Source organism: Clavelina lepadiformis, chromosome 1, assembly GCF_947623445.1.
Source record: "Clavelina lepadiformis chromosome 1, kaClaLepa1.1, whole genome shotgun sequence".
Classification (NCBI taxonomy): Eukaryota; Metazoa; Chordata; class Ascidiacea; order Aplousobranchia; family Clavelinidae; genus Clavelina; species Clavelina lepadiformis.
Genome location: NC_135240.1, coordinates 25,117,846 through 25,139,026, shown reverse-complemented (window position 1 = coordinate 25,139,026; position 21,181 = coordinate 25,117,846). Strand labels below are relative to the sequence as shown.

At 35.7% G+C, this 21,181-nt stretch overlaps 2 protein-coding genes across 2 annotated transcripts; both read left to right on the top strand.

Annotated features, from left to right (window-relative positions):
- Window positions 1-2,026: 2,026 nt before the first annotated feature.
- LOC143461381 (calcium-responsive transcription factor-like) lies at window positions 2,027-9,307 on the top strand. Its single transcript, XM_076959243.1, has 3 exons — window positions 2,027-2,362; window positions 5,976-6,112; window positions 8,204-9,307. Exons 1-3 carry the CDS (start codon window positions 2,098-2,100, stop codon window positions 9,092-9,094), a joined length of 1,293 nt encoding a protein of 430 aa, XP_076815358.1. The 5' UTR covers window positions 2,027-2,097; the 3' UTR covers window positions 9,095-9,307.
- Window positions 9,308-13,923: 4,616 nt separating this feature from the next.
- LOC143449662 (P-selectin-like) lies at window positions 13,924-21,016 on the top strand. Its single transcript, XM_076949953.1, has 12 exons — window positions 13,924-14,214; window positions 17,595-17,659; window positions 18,180-18,242; window positions 18,508-18,607; window positions 18,692-18,762; window positions 18,894-18,950; window positions 19,029-19,139; window positions 19,321-19,509; window positions 19,759-19,941; window positions 20,149-20,340; window positions 20,559-20,743; window positions 20,993-21,016. The coding sequence occupies exons 1-12, from the start codon at window positions 14,051-14,053 to the stop codon at window positions 21,014-21,016; spliced, it is 1,404 nt and encodes a 467-aa protein (XP_076806068.1). The 5' UTR covers window positions 13,924-14,050.
- Window positions 21,017-21,181: the final 165 nt, after the last annotated feature.

The following is a 21,181-nucleotide window of genomic DNA, read 5'->3' as shown; positions in this document are numbered from 1 at the left end:
TATTAACAAAGCTCACCTGGAATTTAAAAAAAAACGTTGTTATCACATTGCTCTGTTGTTACTTAGACTCAGAGCCTCACTTGAGCTATATCCTAGTAACTATAATATATATACTGTATAGCCTAACTTCTGAAATTATGACCTATCAAACTTACAGGCTGAGGTACTTCCAATTTACCATCTTGCAGAGCCGAATCAGTAATGACAACGCGCCAGTTTTACGCGTCATAAATGTGGCTTGTATGAGCAGCAAATTTTGCACATTTAAGTATAATGTCACAAAGAGATTTAAACACTGTTTAAATCTCTTTGAATGTCAGCAGAATGAAATTTCGTAAAACTCATTTAAGTATGTTTTGCGGAAAGTTGCGAGGTAACTATTCTTTCGTTGCAACTACAAACATTCAATAGATGTACTGTAGGTTGTTACGGTGTTACTGCCACCATTTCACCAGAAAAGCTCGTACGTTCTAAGCTAATTTTCACATTTTTTTCTTCACTTAACTTAAATTTTATAACAAAGTAGCCTAAACTTAACCTGAAGTTAAATTATAATTTAAATTTAACTCCAATAAAATCCAAAATAGCTTAAATCGACTTTTTACATACCTATTCTCATAACCTTACCGCCTATTTTTAACAGCCAGCTGCATGACCTAGATACGGTGAAATAGTTACTTCGTACAGTATTGTACGTAGTTACGTACACAATGTTTCCTTGGGAAAAATTTACACTTTAGATTGAGTTATTTCTTGTTAGAATCAGTTATTTTCGTTCGTTTTTATTTATATCAGTAAAGACTTCGTCATGCAGACGTCACATTTAACAGGCGCCATAGCACCAAAAAAAATCGGGCTAGTTTTGCTTTGTTGTTTGCCAGTAGTTTACGCCGGCCGGCACCACGGGTGAAATAGGAGTATAGGACTGGTTAACGGGATATATGATTAATATAAATGATGATGATTGTGGTGAATAGATCTTCTTAAAATGTTAAATTTCTGCAGTTAATACTACAATGTATGAAAAAATGCTATTGATATTTCTCGATATAAGCCTATTATGATTTACAGCTTTAGTGTCAGGTTGGCAGAAAAATGATTTGACTCCACTGTGATTGTGTACGACAAATTCAAACGAAGTTTTTGTCAAACTTTTCACGTAAATTCATGGCATCCTCGCCACCACACAAATATCAGCATTAAGTATTGCTAGAATTATGCAAAAGCTGTCACTATTTCACTTAAATGTTATAACTTAGTAAACTAACCTAAATCTACCTTCTAATCTAAATATAACTCCAATAAAACCTTAAATAGCTGAAATCAACTTTTTGGATGACCTTTCTCCTTACCTAATCGACTATCTTTTACAACAGGCTGGGTGACCTACATATGGTGAAATAGTCAGAGACTTATGCAAAACATAACATACTGACAAAATAATTCTCCAATATACAAACTTTCTATTGAATAAAGTTGGATAAGTTTAGTCTGTTATTGACCAATAAATTTCCAATTGTTAATAGTTATGACGCAATTCGTTTGCTGGATTCCTAAGATCCTTTTTTTCAGAGCTATGAAAATTTAATCATAATACTTTTTTAATTTTCTCTTGATGACTTTTCAAAACTTTTCTGCACCAACTTTTAAAGTTATTCACCATTAAACCCAACATTAATTGAAGAATCTAACTACACCTGTCCTTTGGTTTTAGTGTGCCAAATGTACCTTGGTTCACCAGCAAAAACATAAAGATTGGAAGACATTGCTATATACCAAACCATATATTTGAAGTTGAAAGTAGCTAAACCAGCCTTCTGATACCTCTACACTTAAAAAAAAGCTTTATTTGCTTCATAAAATTTATATATATTAAAAAGCTTTGTATACCTTTTAGTCTGGTTCGTCCGATAGCTTTATCACAACTATTTTTTATGATAGATAGTGCTGCTAGTATATAACCTGATAACCTTACATTTGTTATTGTGCTGCGACTTGTCTGCTAATGTTTGCCCAAGTTGACTTTGCTCTCTTTTTCTGTGTGAAGTTTTAGCATAGGCTGTTACTTTAACACCTAATAGTTGGCAAGTTGTAGTAATGGTAGACCGACAGGTCCATGCTGAACCAGAGGCTGGTTTGATACCAGTATCTGGTCAAAAATCAGTGTACAGTGTCCTTGCCACCTACTTCAACAATGCTGAAAAAAATGGATTGTATGTAAAAGGTTTTGTTGATGGAGAAGACACATTTCAATCTTTCATGTGCGAGTTCAATGCAGTTTGCAAAACAAAATTTATTATCAGAACTTCATGGAGGAAAAATGCATCTGCTCTTCCAAGACGATCACGTTATGGCAAAGAAGGTGAAACGATCTTGAACTTGACTTTAAAATGAATTGAAGATTTGCTTGAATTATATTGTTACCCTATCAATTAGTGGCCCATGTGCACATCGATGGTATTGTATACTATTTTGCAATATTCTCAAACCGGCCAAAGTTTTAGTAGACCTCAACTTGCTAATGTTTCCTCGCCGCTCAAGTCCTGGTTACTGATATCGTAGAGCTGCATTTTTATATTTGTATACATAGATATACAGTGAGACCTCGTTAATCCGGACCACTTCGTTTCGTCAAAAAATGTCAGTTTAGCGGGGTATCCGGATTATCGGAAAGTAAAAAATCAATCAATCTTGCAAATGCAGTACCGTGTTCAAAACGCAGTGTGCACCTTACTCCAATTCTAAGTACCGAGTTTCTGGCTGGACAGCAACTAAAATAAAATTATATTTATTGTATGATCCGACCCAGTGTCGAACCCCAGAACCACCATATTAAAGACGAATGCTCTAAGCCAGAAGTGACGAACATGCGGCCGCAAATCGGTTTGAAAACCACTCTTGCATGGCGAAGCATTCCGGCGGGACCAGCAGTCTTGAACTTTCTTTGACCTGTTTCTAATCTTTGTTGTTCTTTCTAATACTGTATATCAAAAGCTGATAGCACGATTGAGTTGCAGCAGTATGTCTTCAATAGATTGCCGGACTCAACCGATGTAGCCTACTGTACGTATTTTTTTGCGACCGCGGAAGCGTTGTTTGTTACTGTTGATAAACAATTTATTTTTTCGTTTCTAAATTTTTTTACAAAGCGCAATGCTGTATAGTACTGTACTTTTGAATCAATAAAGACCGCAACGTTATTATGCGTAGATAATCGGCTATTGTTTCGTCAACTAACTACATACTGTATTAGGACAATCGTGAATCATTTTCGCTTAACTGTTAATAATCCGGTTTATCGGATTTTATTGCTATTGATTTAGCACATTTGTTCCAAAACTTTTGTGTCGGAGTCGGACAGCGGGGTTTCCGGATTAAAGGGGTAAAATGCATAGGAAGAAATCCGTTCCCGGCAGTTTTGTGTCGGATAGCGGGGATTCTGGTTCATCGGGGTACGGATTAACGAGGTCTCACAGTATTATATATAGTCAGTTGGGGCAAAAAAAAACATAGGGGTACTTGGGGTAAAAAAGGACAGCCCCCCCAACTCCCCCTAAGAATGATTTTTTTGAAAAAGCTTTGCATGGTTAGAAACATCATTTATTTGCATAGTTTTTTAACATACAATACAGGTCTAGAGGTAAGTACTCTTCAGGAACTATGCAAATCACTAAATTGACCCAAAAACGGTCCAAAAAAACTTTTTTTGCTCTTTACTAAACTTTTTGTGGATCGAAAACGATGGTTAAAAATCACAATCTTTTTATGTGTATCTACATGATATTTTAGTATGATTGTACTCCAGTACTTCAATTTTGATTGCTGTTAACCTTTCATTCTATTTTATGTTGTCTTTTTTTACCCCAAAACTACACAATGTGTTGGGGCAAAAAAAGACAGTTGTTTTTATTTTCCCTGTGCTTGTTTTTTTTTACCCCATCTTTAATAACTTTCATTTTAGAACGATTTTGGTTGCTATAAGGAATTAAACTACCACTTTAATGCTTTACTTGCATTGTCTCAGTTTCCTGATCTCTAGTAAATACATTAATCCTAATGTACTGATGATTCATTTGAAATTAAGTTAAGTTAAGCGAGTGAAGTTAAGCGTTAAGTTTTACTCTCCAATCATTTTGTGTTGTTCTTTGTAGTTAATTGATTTATGTACCATTCCACTTTGTTGAACTCCTGCCAAATAGCTATTCAAAAGCTTAACCTTCTTGTAAGCATTTACCAGTTTCAGAAGTCTCTGTTCAGTAGTAGTTTAACCAGTCCTGGTAGCATTGTGTTTCTCCAAAAGATGAAGAACGCAATCCAATTTTGGAAAAGACCAGTCCACAGGAAACTGAACGGTCAAGTAATGTGGAAGAAATGCCATCCACCTCATCAATCCGCAACATTTAAGCTGTTTCCACACCGTCGACGAGCACCACAGTACAATCACGGATCAGAACAACAAAGGACATCATCAATGAGTTGCAACTTCACGCTCCCGAAGGGATGAAGTATGAAATACGGCTTGTGTCAAACGATGAATCGGTTTCGATAGAAAGTGTGTTAAAATCAACGGGACGACAAACAAATGACAAGAAGAAAAAAAGAAAAAAGAGTGAAGATGAATGGAAGCATTTTAACAAATGAAGAATTTAACGAGCAAGTTGAAAACTTTGAAGCAAATGGAACAATTGCAAAAAAGAGAAAAGCTGGGAGAAGGAAAAGGAACGCAGACGAAGATGAAGAAATAAATTTACTGGACTTGGAGGAGGAGGAAGAAATAGAAAGAAGGATGGAGCGGGAAATTCAAAGACATGAGGAGAGTAGATACAGAGGATGAGATGGTAGAAGAGTCTGACGATGAATCTGAAGAAATGAATGACAAAACAAGAGAAGACACAGTTGTTAGAATGGAAGATGTAGAGGAAGAGAGAAGAGATGTAACTGAAGAAAGTGTAAACGAACAGAAGAAAGAAAAGAGAAAATTTAAATTGGAAATAAACAAAAAGCAAGTTGGAAAGTACTTTGCAGTGTTTTGGGAGAAGCCAAAAACATATTATTGGGGAAAACTTCTGAAGGTCTTCAGAGACGAGGAGGATGGAAAAATTGAGCAAGCTGAATTTAAGTTTTGGGACAAGAAATCAACTTCAGAAGATGCAGTGTATTGGGACTGGCAAACAAAAGAAGACATAGATATAGTCACCGTTGAAAATTGTTTTTGGGGTCCTTCAACCGCAGTGTAAACTTCTGTCGGTCGTGCAAAATCATATTTTGGTTTTGCCGAAGAAGAGGAAGTGAAAGAAAAATTTGTGTTCCTCAGCAAATATGGACTTCATAATGCATAAACTTTTTTGTTTGTTTGAACAAGATGTTACAGTTTCATCCTCATCTGTATATATTGCTATTTCTTCTGCTTTGTGTTGCTTTTAATAAACAAAATTTGCTGTCGAAATTGATTGTTTTTTTTTTACCCCGAGCATGGTTTTTATTGCCCCAAACACTGGGGAAAAAAGAGCAACACAAAATATTCGATAAAAATAAAAAGAATAAACATAATGCTCCAATTTTTTGGATACATCAATGGAATATTAATATTGATCAATAGAGGGTAAAACTTGACTTTTTGGCCCATTTTTTAGCGAGAAAATCAAAAGTTTGTCAATTTTGCATTTTTTTGCCCCACTTGACTATACTTTACATCTATATATATAGTTTTTTGTGACTGGTGAAATTTCCTCAGTGTTCTTTAGAACTAGGGAAGACTTTAAATGCATTAAATAGCCAAGCTCATAACTATGTACAATAGAAAAGCATCATCGTAGCGTAATGTTCGATGGATTATTTGATTGGAACCCTAGCACTGTAATCATTGCTTTCAACACACTTAGCAATACAATTTTTATTGATACATATATACCGTGAATAAACACTTGATTGAAACCTTTTTAATGTTCTGCTTTTGTTTTTTGAAAATATTTCAGAACGAATATACTGGGAATATAACTCTGGAAATTTAGAAGTTCCATTTACCGGAGTCCCTTTTGTAGTACGAAGCTGTCTCACAAAGCACTGTCAGTATGGCTCTCACTATTACAAAACGACCGCTGAAAGGGTTTCTGTAAGTAGTCCATAGTACTTTTGTCTGAACTTGCAATAATGTTTTTATGTGGTTAGTTTTAAAGTGTTTGAGTTGATATTTTTTTCAAGAACAACAATTACTATTGAATAGGAATAAAATAGAATAAAACATGTTTGTTTATACATGATTTGATGAAGTGTAGCCTTGGTTCATTACCAGGAAGCTCTCTAATAGCGAAATTGCCTTGGTTATCTAATTATGTTTTTTTGCCCCAAATGTTACATTACCATGTTTAATAATTTCACTAGTGCAACCAGTCTCATTGTGTTTAATGTTGAATAATAATGTCATAATAATGTTTAATGTCATGGAGGTTAGAACCATGCAGTTGATGATGACAATTTGAAAAAAACGTTATGATATATATAATTATGGCAGTGTTTCATAACCTAGTCTTGGTTCATTCACCCGTTTTAGACGCCTTCAAATCTATTCACCCCTTTTTAATAAGAAATGATCAGGCACTAATTTATATGATTGATCCTAACATTGACAATGAAACTTACCTTAAAGATTGAAACAAAACACTACACTGCCATTTACTGAGCTCTATAGATGATATTGTACTGTATATAATAAAGTTGGAAGAATCACAAATAACAATACTTCGCACAATTTTTGATAGGTTCACATTTTTTATGCTCCTAAGTTGAGTTTGAAAATCGTGTTCTTTTTTCCTGTCATCAGTACGTTTTGATATATTCACAGTTTTTGCTTTGTCCGACTTACTATTTAACTTGTTGTATGCATTTTTTCATAGTACTCATGTAATAGATTTAATTCGTAGTGACCCATTTTTGGGTTTATTTAAAGATACAACAGTCATAATTAAACTAAATTCTGAAAGTATCACAAAACGCTCTTTTCAAAGAATAAAAACTTTTAAAAATGAACTGTTGAACAAGTTTTTCTTCTATGACCAGAAGTATCTTCCCTTATCAAAAACCAGATGTAATCCCCATTATTGCAGTGTCCCAGCGGCTCTAATACTGTCTTTCCATGGCCTGAATATCTTGGTGAAATCTTTCGCCGTATTTCTTGCTAAAAACCCAAGATTTTCTTGAACGAACTCAAAATGAAAATGTAAAAAATGAAGTTCAAAGGACATGTGACATCCCATCTGTTCATAGCAGGTGACAAGATTCTTTACTAACTCTTTGTAATTTGGATCTTTCTTTCTTGTTTCTTAAAAAATCGTCAACCAAACCTCGAAATGCTTGCCATGCGTTTCTTTCTGTCACAGTCGTTTTTTCCTCCAGGGTTCTTGATTTCAACATGGAACTTATTTGGGGACCAAGAAATATTTATTCGTTTAGTTTGGAACCTGGCAAATTCTGAAACATTCCTCTGATTTCTTGCAAAATGTCTCCTTTGTAATCCAAAGCCTTAACAAATTGCTACACTAAACCTAATTTTATACATATAGAGGCGATAATAAAACTTTTTCCCAGCTTCAAAATGGCTCTTTGATGACATAGTAACTTTCTGGCGTTATTTCTTTCCATGGCGGTCACTGAATCTTTTGGTAGTGCTGTCCATCAGCTCTGCTGTTCCACAAGCAAAGAAATCAGAAGTATTTAGCGTTGGAGGAGGAGTAGCAAATCATCCCGCCAACTTAAATTGTGCCAACCCTGCTTTAGACCATTGTAACAACGTCAGTACAAACTTCTTGGGCTCAAGGATGGTTGTACAGATCACGCTATCAAGAACCCACTGTATAAATCAATTTTTGATACTTTTATGTAAATTCTAAGGTAACAATAATACCTTGCAAAAACGTTAATAAATTTCTTTTCACACAATCTGTTTTGCCGGTAACTGTTATGCTAATATACTATTCACAATAAACTTAACTTTGATTCCGCTGGTGTATCTTGAAGCTCAGATCACAACTGTCAGTGTTTCTTTAAATCTTATGTTCTGATGCTGCTATTAGTGTTAGTGTTCACCTTTGCACCATATCTCTCATGTGTCTGCTTTATTCTCAGTAAATGTAAAGTTGTTTATGTTACCCGAGTTTTGAATATTTCAACTTCTAGGCATTTGATTTAATTTTGTTTCGTTTTGCAGAAACAATATCTTGATCATCAAGTAGACCCCACCCTTCCTTTACCTGAAGTTAAGAAACGAAGAAACAAACCTTCAAAGAAGAGAAATTGTCCTGCGATTATGCACGTTCGAGAAGTTGTACTTTTTCCTGATTTTGCCCTCGATATGGAGAGGATGTTCGATACCAAGTATCACGTGCGACAAGAAAAATCACAACTCCTGTTAAAACTCAAAGAAGCATTGGGCCACGGCGAAAGCCTCCCAAGTTCAATCCGACAAACACAGCGTTTTTACATCAATCTTCCTCTACCAGAAGTCCATATAGGACACCCCCAACCGTGTGGTGGAATAAGTCCCACGATTCATCCATCAGTAACAGGAAAGATTGATGAACTTTTGTCTATGGGTATATACGATGCAAGACATGTTCGCATTATTGTGCATGATTTTGTTAAGGAAGTTTTGCTAAAAAGAGGGGACACCCATGCATATCACTATAATGTGGTACTCTATCCATCAGAACATGACATTGCTGATTACATTTACATGTCTTCAATTACCGCTAAACCCACAGTCATTGTTGAAAATGACTGTTACCAAACAGATACTCGTGGGATTAAGGGTGAAATGGCAGGCAGCATCAATGAACTCATGGGTCTTCTTCAGAGCTGCCAAAACCCAGAAGCACTTGCTGAAGTGAAGGACGGCATGAAAAGAATCATAAAAACCGTGAAAAACAAAACTGCTCCTGACGGTTCCAGCCAAAAAAAGAAGCGAAAAGTAGCTCACAAGACTAATGATGAAAACGTCACAGAACTGGTTAATATTATTGATATGGATGAACCAGACATGGACAATCTGACTGAAGTTGTCATATTTCATCAAAAATCTCTTGATGAGGAGAATGGGTAGATAAGTGGCCCATTTTTATCGTAGCTTGAAGATTATTAATTAATTATTCTTTATTTTGCTTGCATCATTTACAGTACTACATATAAAATGCATAAAACCGTGAAACTTTAACTTTTCCCTTCTTGTGTTCATTTCCAAGTAATACTCTAAAGCATGGCAAGTGCTGTGACAGGTATTATTTTGCTAGAAATATAAAAGGCGGTAAATAAGCGACTTCGTCTGGTTTTCTGTATACAGCAAGTCTAAATTGGTTTGCACAATTCCTGGGATATAAGTGATTACATACTTGACGTATTTTACAACTAACTGTCTTGGTGGAAAAGTAACAGTGACGTTGTGGTCGTCCTTTACCAGAGGCAAAGTTCAGCGCAATGTTACATCGGTATGAAAATTTGAAAATATTGAGTAGCTATAACTTATAAGGGTGTTTAAATTCCCGCTGGATGGCGGTAGATATCCGAAAACGTTCAATCACGACACAAGAGACCAATTGGTTGGGTTGGGATTCCTCAACTCCTTACACTCTTACAGAGACGCAACATGTTTAGCGGCTATTTTTCTATTGTCTTTTAGCTCTTTTGTGCCAGACAACCATACACCTAACGATGGTATTTGCAAAGAGAAAGACGAAAGTATGGGTATTTAAAATTTACCTTTGAACATATTGTCTATGTGGTGGCCGGCAACAGGCCCCATTCGCAAAAAAGTTACGCATTTAAGTTTGCCTGGATGGTCATTGTCCGTGGACCTAGAGATGGAATTGGTTCAGGCCAACCTCAGGAATACAGCATTGAATCAACTAGCGACCAAAGTAGCCTACTCCTGGATATATTTTTAAACTCTCTTGTTTTAAACTATAACGGGAAAAACACGGTCATGCCATAGCTGCTTTACATGTTTTTTTGGCAGCGGAAGGAACTCGTTTTGCGTTTTTTGAACTTTTCGGTTGCTAAGTCAACTGCAGATGCCACCACTTAGCCTATTCTTACTCGTTTTGAAAGATTTATTTGCCTTAGGGTGAAGATGAATCGATATGTCTTTATCTTTACGAATCGTGTAATCCGCGGTTGAGGAACGCAAAGTTATGAGCGTGTTGTAATTTTTCACAAAAAACTAACCCGCCAAAATTGTGCACAGTTTACTTGCGAATTTCCCAGGAATTAAAAAAATAAACAAGGCATGATATGCAGTCATAGGCCAATAACCAACAACAAGGAAAATTCTCGCCTACAGTAAACTCCAATCGCACGAATTTTTAATGTGACTAGAATGGACAGTTTAACCATATTAACATATTTAACCGTATGGGAAACTTCATCATAAATTAACCGATTGAGTGTAATTATACTCAAAATGCATCCATGGCCATAAAAATACTTGAACCGGCTTTCAATATAGGGGCCGAAGTTCGTAAGTTTTCGAAGCACTCGCCTATGCCGACAAAAATTCAATAAAACCGTTATTATTTATTACTACCTTCACAGACAGAGTTGATACCGACGTTTGTTTGTAGTTACATCGTAACCAAATAACAGGTATATCACTGTGGCCTGCCCTTAGGTAAAAATATCTCGAGGTGGTCGGTGATTGGTAACGACAACGCCGAAGCTACAGAAAAACTTGCGCTTGCTCGCAAACACGGTTTTAATGATTTTGTCCGAGCCCTATCAGCTGAGTTGTATCACGGCAGTTGACCTTTTCAAAAAACGTGATAAGAATTTCAAGTTTGCAGTTCAAGCAATTTGCTGAAACAGCAATCCTTTTAATATTATTCGCAAAATCAACTTAAACTTTTCAATTTAACTTTACTTTTATAAGAATTGTTAATAAAAGTCAATTTATAATATGCTGATTTTTTTGAGAGTTTACTCCAGTATACAGGCTTCCAACCTGTGTTGTGATTATCTTAACGTTGTCCTAAGTCCTAACTAACCCATATACGCCTCAACAATATACAGACTTTTTACATAGACATTCATCTCTATACAACAAACGTTTCGGAATAAGATTATGACAGTACAGTGCTTTGAAATGCCGATGGGTTTTTCGAGTGAGGTCACTCAAGCGCGATTTACAAATATGCTTAAATGATACGCGCACTCCATAATGACATCATAATAATAAGTAGCCAACCACAAAAATCACAAATAAAATGTAGTCAAAAATTGAAATGTCCAGGGGCCGACATCTGGCAAATAAGCCACTTCATTCGAAAAAAGTCTACACGCAATTTTTTATCAATTATAACATTGTTTCAAAGTGAGATGGCGTATTTTTTACTTAAACAGAAACATATATTTGCGAGTGTTTGAGTTATAGTTGTGAAAGACAATAGCCAAGAATAGTATACAATATACTATAGCATGCGGAGTATTGTTGATAAATTTTCTTCATTGTAATAAGGCTTGTTGTTAAGTGTTAATTTTGTGAACAGTCTTGCACTAAAAAGCAAGAAACGTTCATAAGTGCAACTTACGTTTAAGTGCATACGCACGAAAATTCACGGCCATTATGTAATATTGCGTGTGGATATTTTAGAGTAAAATACGTCAGAATGTTATACAACAATCTACTATAGTTTGGTTGTTGATTGGTTCAAAACTTTTGCTGTGCGTATACATATACAGTACTCGGTTTACCATATATTTGTCCGGGTTTGGGAATCATTTCCTATTAATTGTTTTTCGATTTAATCTTTGATTAACAGCAGGGGATGTGACGTATGTCATGTGAATTTCTATTGGTGATACCAATCCACTTAATCTTTTCAAAGTTTTCGGACCATTTTAAATCATTTTGCTTTTTGATATTCTATAAACTTGAGTTTGTTCTACTGCACGTTGTAGAATTCAAATCGTGTGTTTATGCCCACCTTGACCGACTTGCTCATTGTCATGTCATAAAGCGCATTGTTGCCGATTTTGCTTAGGTATCTCGTTTATAGCTCAGAAAATATGATAAGTTTATCCTTGAACTTGAGTTGATACGTTCAAAGTTTCGGAAAAGACATGCAATATTTTGCACAATAAATACCCAAACAACCCATTCTAACTTGTGCCTGAAGGTATTTTATGAAGACTCGGCACTTATCGCACCGTGAATGAAAGTCACAATGCAACGCATTGGGTTTTAAAAGGCTAATCAGATACAGTATAAAAGATCTTTTTTTATTAAAAACTTTCACTTGATTCGTATATTAGAACAGCATTCTATCACTGAAATGTTTTTAACAAATATGTTAATGCCTTATGGCTGGAAAATATGGCAATCGTATCTTTGAACCTCACTTTGACTTGTATTCATCCATTAAAAACCTCGGTAATGACGCTTGAAATATTTTGAGCAGCAAATTCCCAGCTCAGTCATTCTGACATGCGCCTGAAGGCATGCTAAATACGCACCCTGCATATACTGCCCTGTGAATGAATGTTACAATACAAGATCTTGCGTTCAAAAAGTTACATCAGAAATAAGGGATCTTTCCCGGTAATAGACATTCCTTCGTTTTTTTATTGTAGAGCGGCATTTCATGTTCAAATTGTTTCCAACAACGAATCCTGAATAAGTGACATAGTTCTACTAAACAAAATTAGTTATTGATAGCTTTATAGCTATAATGTTAATGTACATCAACGCAATCATCATCATAACATCAACGTACAATTTACGTTTTAAACCCAATGTAATGGTTAATCTTCTAAGGCTCTTAATCAAAGAGGTCTATACGTAATAAAAAATAATCTTGGCAAACAGGTACAGTGAGAACGTTTTTCTTACTTTTTTTATTTGTTTTATACTTCTTATACCGGTAAAACATGTTGCTAATAGCGGCAAGTTAGAAACTATACGTCATCAGTGAAAATTAGTCGTACGTAATTGGTAAACGTTGCACTAATTTTGAATTACGAGTCTAACAAAATACCAAATATAATACAAATCATTATGTTAAGCTATGAAAGTCAAGTGAAATATACTTAATAGTCAATTTTGTAGCCACTTGTTACATGCTTGCTGATAAACTAATCTTTTATCTTCAGAAAACAGTGAAGCTTGTTCTTACTGGATGTTATTTGAAAGTATCCAGACTAAAACTCAAAATATTCTTAAGGTTTAGTTTCAATGGTGATAGGGCCAAAGGCGTAAGAAAGGAATGCTCTCAAAGTATATTCACTATGATGGCATTGAAAATGTTTGGCCATCATATCTCTTATATTTCCACTTATTGAAAAGTATTAAAAGGTCATATTTGACGACTTACTCATCGGCATATCTCTTAATAAATTCCTGTATCTAACATGGCAAATGGCAAGTTTAACCTAAACTCACTGATTCCATTTTTATATTTCTTTTAAGGTAATATAATGGTCGTAAAAGTTTAGCATTTGCTGTTTAGTATTCTAAATAATTATGTGCTAGCTGTAAAAATTCGACTAGAAGCCATTTTATTATCTATCTAAAGTTTGTAGTGTAATATAAGTATAAATGGTTTTATTTTACGCTAAGCTTGTGAATATGTATATAGTAACAATGTGAATGTACGGCCGGGTGAGTAAGAACCGCATTGCGCATTCAGTCGCTTCCAGATGAGGTCTTCGTAATGTGGATGAAACAGAGAAAATGGTTTATTTTTTATACTAAAACAAAGAAGGCCCTTATATTCATATTTTTGAAACTATTCAAGACAAATTTTTGTGCTCACGCTTTAAACTGCCTCACGGCAAGTAAAAGAGACAAATAACGCCCAAAGTCGTCACCCCGTTACAAAAAAAGAAAAACACACGCAAAAGTTGGTTCCGTACAAAAAAAAATCATAACCGTATGATGTGCTCTATAAGACAGGGAAAAGGAAGTGATTCTTCCGAAAACTGCTTATGCAAAGTGCAAGTTTAATATATATTTCACACAGAAAGAACCTTGCTGGGCGTTTTAGCCAGCATACGTGGTTTTGCATCCAACATGGATGTGCCCAGGCTTTACATTCTCATTGGTTTGGTAGCCTTTGCTGCAGTAGATCATGTAGCTTCCCAAACTGACGAAGAATGCAGATTTTCGTCCTCGGCTAGAAGAAGACGTTGTCCATTTGGAGTCAGACGAGGTGATCGGATTGGCTGTATTAGACAGTAAGCTCTATTTTAAATGTTACATCTCGAATAAAAGTACAAATGACAGTTCATAATGATCAAGAGTCAGTATTATTGAAATAGATTTGACCCTATAATCAATAATTAAACTCTATTATGTAACACTATGTTACGAAAGCTGTTGACAAGACCAAAATGAGGCAGGACTGTGTATAGGAGGCGAACGTAGCTCCAGCTATTTGGCGATTGTCGGAAAGTTCACATACAGCACATGGACGTACACGTAAACGTGGAAATAAAAATGATTAATCAACCTCAACAAGAAACGACTGATTTTGAAGTTGCAGTAATCCATATCGCATGAAAGCACGACAGCTTGCACTTGCTGAATTGTCGACATTTTCTCATCGGTTGTTACATGCTAGCTTGCGCCATTATGTCACACACCAATGAAAATGTCAGTTAGTGTTTTCACATGCGAGTACAGGCTCAATGGCTCGTTCACAACAGCCCCACCGATATGGACAACTTTTTGTTTAAAAATAAAAAGTAAAAGAAAGTTTTTTACCACGTCTTAAATTTGAATTCAAACAATAAGCTACTAGAATATGGATGATTCTATCTTAATAGTAGGCCACAATAATTTTGCATGTAAGCAGTGGTGTGTTCCTAAAAAAGAAGCAGGGGTTCGCGGTCAAGCAGATATGGTATTGTATCCAAATGTCGTTTTCAAATGTATATGAAGATGAGGATAAAATGACGCAAGAAAAAGTGAGAGGATCGCGATCCCCCTCCAATAAACCACTGCATGTTGGCCTATACACCAAATCCAGAAAACGTCTACTACGCACTACTACAAACTGTTTGACACAAGTGGCTTCTTAGCTAAACCCGAACACTGAACGAAAATAAATCGCCGCCACGCTACAATAAAAGAGATGATTTAGTTGTTGAAAGTAATTGAAGTCAGTTTGAACTCAGACGGAAAAATATTTTTTTGCAAAATACAGCAATATTTTGACAAATCAGACAAATCAGACTTTTACTTGATTTAAGTTGCGCTAGCGTCAGCTGAATGCCTTAAGGTATAAATTCTTTTAACTGTGCGTTGTATACTTACGGTAAAATGACGTTACATGTGGCGAAGCATATTTAACAGTTAACTATTAATTTTCTCATACAAATTTGTTTTAAAACTGCATTTTAGCTAATAGAAAGTTGTTTATCGAAAATTAGTCGAGAGGAAATACTATAGAATGCAAACGTAATAAAATTTTCAATGATCTCATTGTTCTGGTCGTAAATTTTGTACGAAGCATGTAAAAGATTTTCTCAACAATATCCCTTCTTTGATGTCTGTAATTATTTTTTACGTTCGACGTTTTACTTTTTTTGATTGGTTAACAATGATCATAACGACGTCTGCGATAGCTGTGCAATTTTGGATCCCAGCTGATGGCCATTTCTTGCCTTAGTTATGTGGTTAATAGTGTGGAACTATGTAAAACTGTTGTAAAGACAATGAAAGTCAATCAGTTTAATTTATGCAGTACAGTAAATGGCTTTCATTAGCTAGTATTTGGCGAAACTGACATCAACGCTATTTACCATGAGCCTTCTGGTCGGAGATACCTGACAAATTGCGGTACGTTACCGGTAAATTAAATATCGGTATCGGTATTTATTATTGGGGTCTAGGATACAAGTGCACAACCACATCATGCCTTCGTATGCTAGACCAGCCACTCAAATTGTGACGTCATCTGGTTGTGCACTTGCATACTAGACTCTATTATTATACCGGGAGGCTAGCCTACTAGTAAGAGGCTACAACCTGCGGGCACCGATATGTAGTGTGGTTGTCATGCCTGTGGCACAACGTATTCGTTAATTGTAGCTAGCAGTTTTCGTGCTATGCTTGGTGTTCGCTTGTGTTCGTTTTGGAATTAGCTTCACTGACTGCTTTTCCCAGTCATGTCAAGTGCTTATATAGGCTACCGGTAATCATGTAGGCCAGTCGCCTCGGTGTATTGGAATTTTGTTACTCATTTAGGCTAAAATGTAAATGTGACGTATGTACAGTTAGCCATGTGTGTCAGAATTCGTTTTAATCAGCGTGTACGTAAATTTCAAATGCGTTCACAAAATGCATATGATATTTTGCCTGGTCGATAGGTTCATAACAACGTGTTCATAAATTGCATTCACGCTAAACTAATGTTTAAAAAACATGGCTTTGTCGGCCGAACAGGTCATTATTACACACAATTGTAAATTGTGAACGTGTTTGTAATTTGTGTACACGTTGGTTATTTGTGAACATGTTTGCAATTTTTCAACGCGTTCGCAGATTAAATTATTATCTTCTAGTAATCTAGTTGGAGGCCTTGTGCTTAATGTGATGAAATACGCTCATCTACTATCCTGTAATCAGCAGAAATGGCTATTAGATTTTCAAGTTATTTGCACTTTATAAAATATTTTTGACAAAGTTTTTTTGTACGCTTTATTTCACAAAAAGATGTACTTAAGCGTCCCAATCACTTGTGTGTGAAACGATTAGGATATGTACAACCATCATGTAATCAATGGCGGAAGTACCGTAAGCCAATGACTATCTTGACACATTAAACTCTATGCGTTGACAAATTGCGAACGCGTACCCAAATAAGGTACACATTCACTACTTACAATAATCTCTAGTTGAGCTAATAGTGACCTGTTTGGCCAACACAGTTAATTTTTTTGCCCGACAATTCAGCGTGCATGCAACTTTTGAAGGCGTATGTAATTTACTAATGCATTAATATGACCCTTTCGACTAGACAGAAAATCAAACCAACGCGTTTGTATGTTGTGAATACGCAGAGTTGGGCAAGGATGTACGGTACTCAAAGGCGGATTTCATGATATTTGGTAGATTCAATCTTGGTTGGAATTATACATCAATGAAATACATGCAAGTTTCCCATTTTGTTAATACAGAAATTGAACCCCCAAAATATCATAGTCATGTTTCATGAAGAGCCGTTTTTGGTATTTTTACTTTCAAGGAACATTCTGAATGCCACAAAATGCGTTGAAATATCGTCACCTAGGAAAAGAATTTGAAACAATTTACTTGGTAACTGGTACCGCATTATCTTTAGGTCTCCTAAAATGTGATAACAAACGATCACATGAGATTAATTATAGGAAACCTTTGCTTTTCTGCTTTATTGCTCTCTGAACTATAATGGAAAAACGTTGTTAAACGGTCGAAAGGTAGTAATGAAAAGAAATATACGAATTTTAAGAAATTAGTTGGTTTAATTAAAAAAAGTTGATTTGAGAAGTTTACAAAGCCAGGCTTATATGAAATAACTTGTCAAAAGGTATTTTAATTTCCTGTTACTTTAACCAGCCAACCTTATTTGCAGGGGATGCTGTTACGATGAGAGCGTCAGTTCGAGAGCTTCAGTACGTATTCAGTGTTATCAAAAGGGTAAGTTAGTCGTTAAAGGGGTCAGATTTTTGTTGCTTTACAGTAGTGTGTGATTGCATATGTCCTATGCCTTTTTTAACAAACGAATAAATCAGTTTCAGTATTAGGGTTATACAATCAAAATACTAAAGTAATAGAAATACTGTATAAAAATAAAAAGTTAGTCAAAAAAATATTAGCCTAATACAAAATATTCATTGATATGGTTAAAATGTGTCTTTACAGAATATGCCATTGCCAAACAGAAAAACGATGTTGCCGTCCAACAAAGCTATATTTTAACTTCCATAATAAATCGAATTTAAAAAATTTTTCTAATCTTAGTCGAAATTTTTGCCAATGATGTACAGTACCACGCATGCCCCTTTGTTTTCTTTGTAACCAAAAATCTTTAAGGTTAATTAATTATTTTCAAAATATTTTATTTATAAAATACCACATTTTTTAACATTTGCGATTAGAGGGTTTTTAAATTATTTTTGCTTCAAGTTTCCAGTTTTTAATTCATTTCTGTTTATAGAAAGACCTCTGAGTTTCGGGTTTGGTACAACTACCCAACCGCCTGCACTTCAAAATCAAAACAGTGGCAAGTGAAAATGTTTTTACTTTGCTTGTTAAGGTAGCAAAATTGGTCAACTAATTACAGTTTCTTATGGTTTTGTATTAGGACCACAGTCATTCTATAGTCTAGTGACTAGACTCGACTATAGACTCTAGTCTAAACACTAGCTACTTTTTATGAAAATTTGTTGTCACAAAGAACAGTTAAATAGATAAAAGAAAAGGCGATGCTGTATTACTTACTGATTGACAACAGATTACACACGAGTATAATGAATCTTTGGCAGCAGGTTATCTAAATTTTGGAGGCGAACCCGGTTACCCAGGATCAACTCTTATTAAACGCTGCAGCGGGGGTCCATGTTTTGGTTTTCAAAGTCTTCCCAGGTACCGACGAATTAATTATGCATCCTAATAACAGCGATCAATCTTGGAGGCCAAAACAACTATTAGTTTATATGTGTTTTACAGAGGCTTCTGTAGCCGAATAGGATGTTGCTACGATGCTCAAAGACGCCAGTGCTTTTCAAATATATTCACCTGTGAGCTGCAAAAATCTGCAGTAGATATTTTTAGGCGTTTTGTAATGATCTTGTTGTATAGATTCCACTTCATATATATCAACCGATATCAAAAACAAAACTTAAAACAATAACACCACTGTGTTTTTCAGTTATTCGTCTGAGACCAAATTGTAGGCCTGGTTTTGAGAATGCACCAAGCTGTCGAGGTGGGTTTTAAGTTTAGAATTTATGTCAATACGAAAGCGGTATTTAAAAACAGTTTGAATTTTTCTTTACTCCTCCAGAGATAAATGAATGCGATCCTAATCCCTGCGTAAATGGAGTAAACTGTATTGATCTGATCAATGATTTTCTTTGCTGTGTCGGCGAGCCAGAAGGACAAACTTGCGACCAAGGTTAGAAAGACAAAAGAAAATATTTCAAGGCATATGCTCTGAAAGTACACTGTTTACACTTGGAAAAATGACGCATTGGTCTCTAACTAGTTTGTTCACAATTTGCATAACAAAAAGCTCCTTTTTTGTAATTTACATTAAACCTTTTCTGCCTTAAAAACCTCAATCACTTAAATAATAGTTTGTCCGTTTCCGACTTTGACATCAACCGATGGAGGTCTTACGCCAGTTTTTGGTGGCCCGTTTGGACTTGGTGAGACTTTATCGTTTTCATGCGAGATTGAAGGTTACACCATATCGGGCTCTGTCACGCTCACATGTACGAAGAATGGTGCCTTCGACAATTCAGCGCCAACGTGCGAAAGTCTTCGTAAGTAACTTTATCGTGCATGTAGGCTGTGACCTTTTTCCGTATTAATACGTATTACGTTCTTGAAATTGTACGCGCGAGTGATCACAGTCACAGCCAGACGAAATAGAAAAAGAGATAAATTGCATTGAAATTGTCTCTCAGTTTATTGCACGTTGAGTTAAAATTTACTTAAAACAGTTTTAAACAATAAGTTGTTAGTTGGAAATCCGGAGTATGGCGAATGGTTAACAATTGTTTTTCTTTTAGCCTGTACCTCCCCACCGGCACCTTTTGGGGTTACAACGAGACCGATTAGAACAGAATACTCTGTCTTTTCGGTTGTGCAATACTCGTGCATCAATGGCCTGCCCATCATAGCCGGGGAACCAACAAGCAATACATGTTTACCTGGCGGCGACTGGGAATTTACATCTGGTCCTACATGTACTGGTTAGTATATTCCTTATTTATATCAATTTTCTGTTAAAAATGACGGCGTTCTTCTTCGATTGCCCAAAAACGTTATCTGATAGACAGGAGAAAGCTATCTACTTTTTAAGTAGTTGCAAGAACCTTTGTAAACGTATTTACATCACTTCATACTTTGTGGTCCAGTACATATGCTGAAATCATGATATGCTTTTCTCATGTCAACAGGTTGTCCTCGTCCTAACGACGTAACCGGCGGAACATTTGGTTCGGATGAAAATGTTTTTGCAGTAAACGAAATGTTAACGTTTTCTTGTAACGTTGGCTTCACCATTAGCACGGGCGGAACCACAAGTGCTACCTGCCAAGCTGGGACATTTCTTTTTAATCCTTCGTTTAGTGGAACCCAATGTTTCCCGAGTAAGCCAAAAACTTTGTCCGAATGCAAACGTTTTACTCAAAGCTTTGGATTTATAACAGCGAAATTAAATTAATTTAAATACATACCTTTTTGTTTAAAATCGAAAATTAAATAATTTTCCACTATATTTTTGACAAGAAGTTCAGAAGAAATGCATGGAATAAGATTTGTTTTAATCCAATTATAGGAATAACATTAAATGTGTGTTCGTTTGTAGATTGCGCTCAAGACGACGCTACACTTGACCCTCTCGGCAACTTAGATATAGACCCAAACCAGCCTGCTACCGGAAATGGGTATTCATTTGGTACCGTTCTTACGTATAGTTGTACGGATACCAGTCAAGCATTCGTTGGGGAAAGCACGCTTACTTGCCAAACGAACGGAAATTATGATAATCCCGTGCCCACTTGCTCTCAAGGTTGTAGCTATTTCTTTATAAATGGTTATATTTTTATACTGAATAATGGAACAAATTGCAATAAGCTACTGCTTCCATAAAAAAGAAATTGTGGGTAAATGTGAAAAGTTTGTGACATAGGTTTTGAAAACAAATGTTTGCGAAATTTAAATGTTGACAAACATTTCTGTAAGATCGATGCCTTCTTTCACCTGATTGTTGCTAAAAATTTGTTTCGCTTATTTTTACAGGTTGTCCCCGGCCAAGCGATATAACCGGCGGAACATTTGGTTCGGATGAAAATTTTTTTGCAGTAGACGAAATGTTAACGTTTTCTTGTAACGTTGGCTTCACCATTAGCACGGGCGGAACCACAAGTGCTACCTGCCAAGCTGGGACATTTCTTTTTAATCCTTCGTTTAGTGGAACACAATGTTTCC